This window comes from Crocodylus porosus, unplaced genomic scaffold (genome assembly GCF_001723895.1).
Source record: "Crocodylus porosus isolate Cpor-Errol unplaced genomic scaffold, CroPor_comp1, whole genome shotgun sequence".
NCBI classification, from domain to species: domain Eukaryota; kingdom Metazoa; phylum Chordata; order Crocodylia; family Crocodylidae; genus Crocodylus; species Crocodylus porosus.
In genome coordinates, this window is record NW_017728951.1 from 26,432,612 (window position 1) to 26,433,787 (window position 1,176).

At 73.6% G+C, this 1,176-nt stretch overlaps 1 protein-coding gene across 1 annotated transcript in view; it reads right to left on the reverse strand.

The window, feature by feature from the left end:
• Window position 1: 1 nt before the first annotated feature.
• HPSE2 (heparanase 2 (inactive)) overlaps window positions 2-1,176 on the reverse strand; it is a gene marked incomplete at its 3' end in the record, with an annotated part of 123,411 nt that continues 122,236 nt past the window's right edge. The window contains exons 9-10 of the mRNA XM_019555510.1: window positions 261-406; window positions 2-134 (exon numbers count right to left, since the gene is read on the reverse strand). Coding sequence (XP_019411055.1) covers window positions 2-134; window positions 261-406 — 279 coding nt within the window. The remainder of the gene's footprint in view (window positions 135-260; window positions 407-1,176) is intronic.

Sequence of the window (1,176 nt, forward strand, 5' to 3'; positions counted from 1 at the left end):
CGTCCTGGCCGTGGGGCTGCAGCAGGTACTGGTGCACCGTCTTGTCCCGCAGCGTCCCCGCCAGCTTGATTTTCTTGCGGGACCGGTGCAGGTTGATGATGAAGAGGGTGATGGAGCCTCGGACGTAGCTGTGGCTGCGGGGGAGGGAGAGCAGGCATGGGGCCCGGCCCGGGCGCGGGGCAGGGAGCCGGGCCCTGCGGGCGGCCCCTCCCGGCGCTGCCCGGGCGACCTCCTCCGCCCCTCGGCCTGCCCGGGCTCACGTGCGGGAGCTGGCGCAGTGCGCGTAGATGCGGAGCTTGTCCCGGATGACCCGGCCGGGCCGCGGCTTCCTCTGCAGCCCCGCCACGTGCACCGCCAGCACCTTGGGCCCCACCAGCCGCTTGTAGAGGAGCGAGACCCAGTAATCCTGCGGGCGAGAGGACACGCGGGCTGTGGGGGCAGCCCGTGGCGCCGGCCGGGGCCGGCAGGGGCCTGGGTCTCCTCTGCTCCCAGGACCCCCGAGCGGGCACGAGGGGTGTGCTCCCTGCGGCGCGATCCCGGTCCGCCTGGGATCCTCCCCCACCCACTGGCTCAGGCACATGTGGCGCCTGCCCCCGCCCTTACAGGCAGCTCCCACGGACACGGACACGGACACGGGCCCATCCTACGGCCCAGGGACCCCCGCAGCCATCCCGCCACGGTGACGCTGGCCCGGGGGGTTGTGTGCCCAGCCCTGGCTTGCAAACACCCGGGGAAGCGGGAGGGGCTACCGCAGCATGCTCTCAGTTCGGGGGGGAAACATCCTGATTTGGAGCCAGAGGCCTAAGAAGCCCCTGGTCTCTCGAGCTGGCTCCATGTCTCCGGGCCCGCGTGCAGGCCGCGTTGGGCGGCAGCCGGCTGCCCACATCCCACCTCGACCGCCGGGCTGCGCGCCCCCTCGGCCGGCCTCGTCTGGTGCGTCCCCAGTCCGGCCTCCCCGTGACTCCCGCCGTTGCCTAAAGCCCTGCTGGGGTGCGAGACCCTCGGCCCCTGCAGCCGGCTCCCAGCTCCAGCCCAGGATCTCGTCCCACTTCCAAGAGACCCTGGGGCAGGGCCGTCATCGCGGGACGAGCGAGGCTGCGGGAGCATCCTGCAGCTCGGAGCAGCCCTTGTCGTCGCCTCGCCGGGCCCGGGCCCGGGCCCGGGACGCGGCGGGGC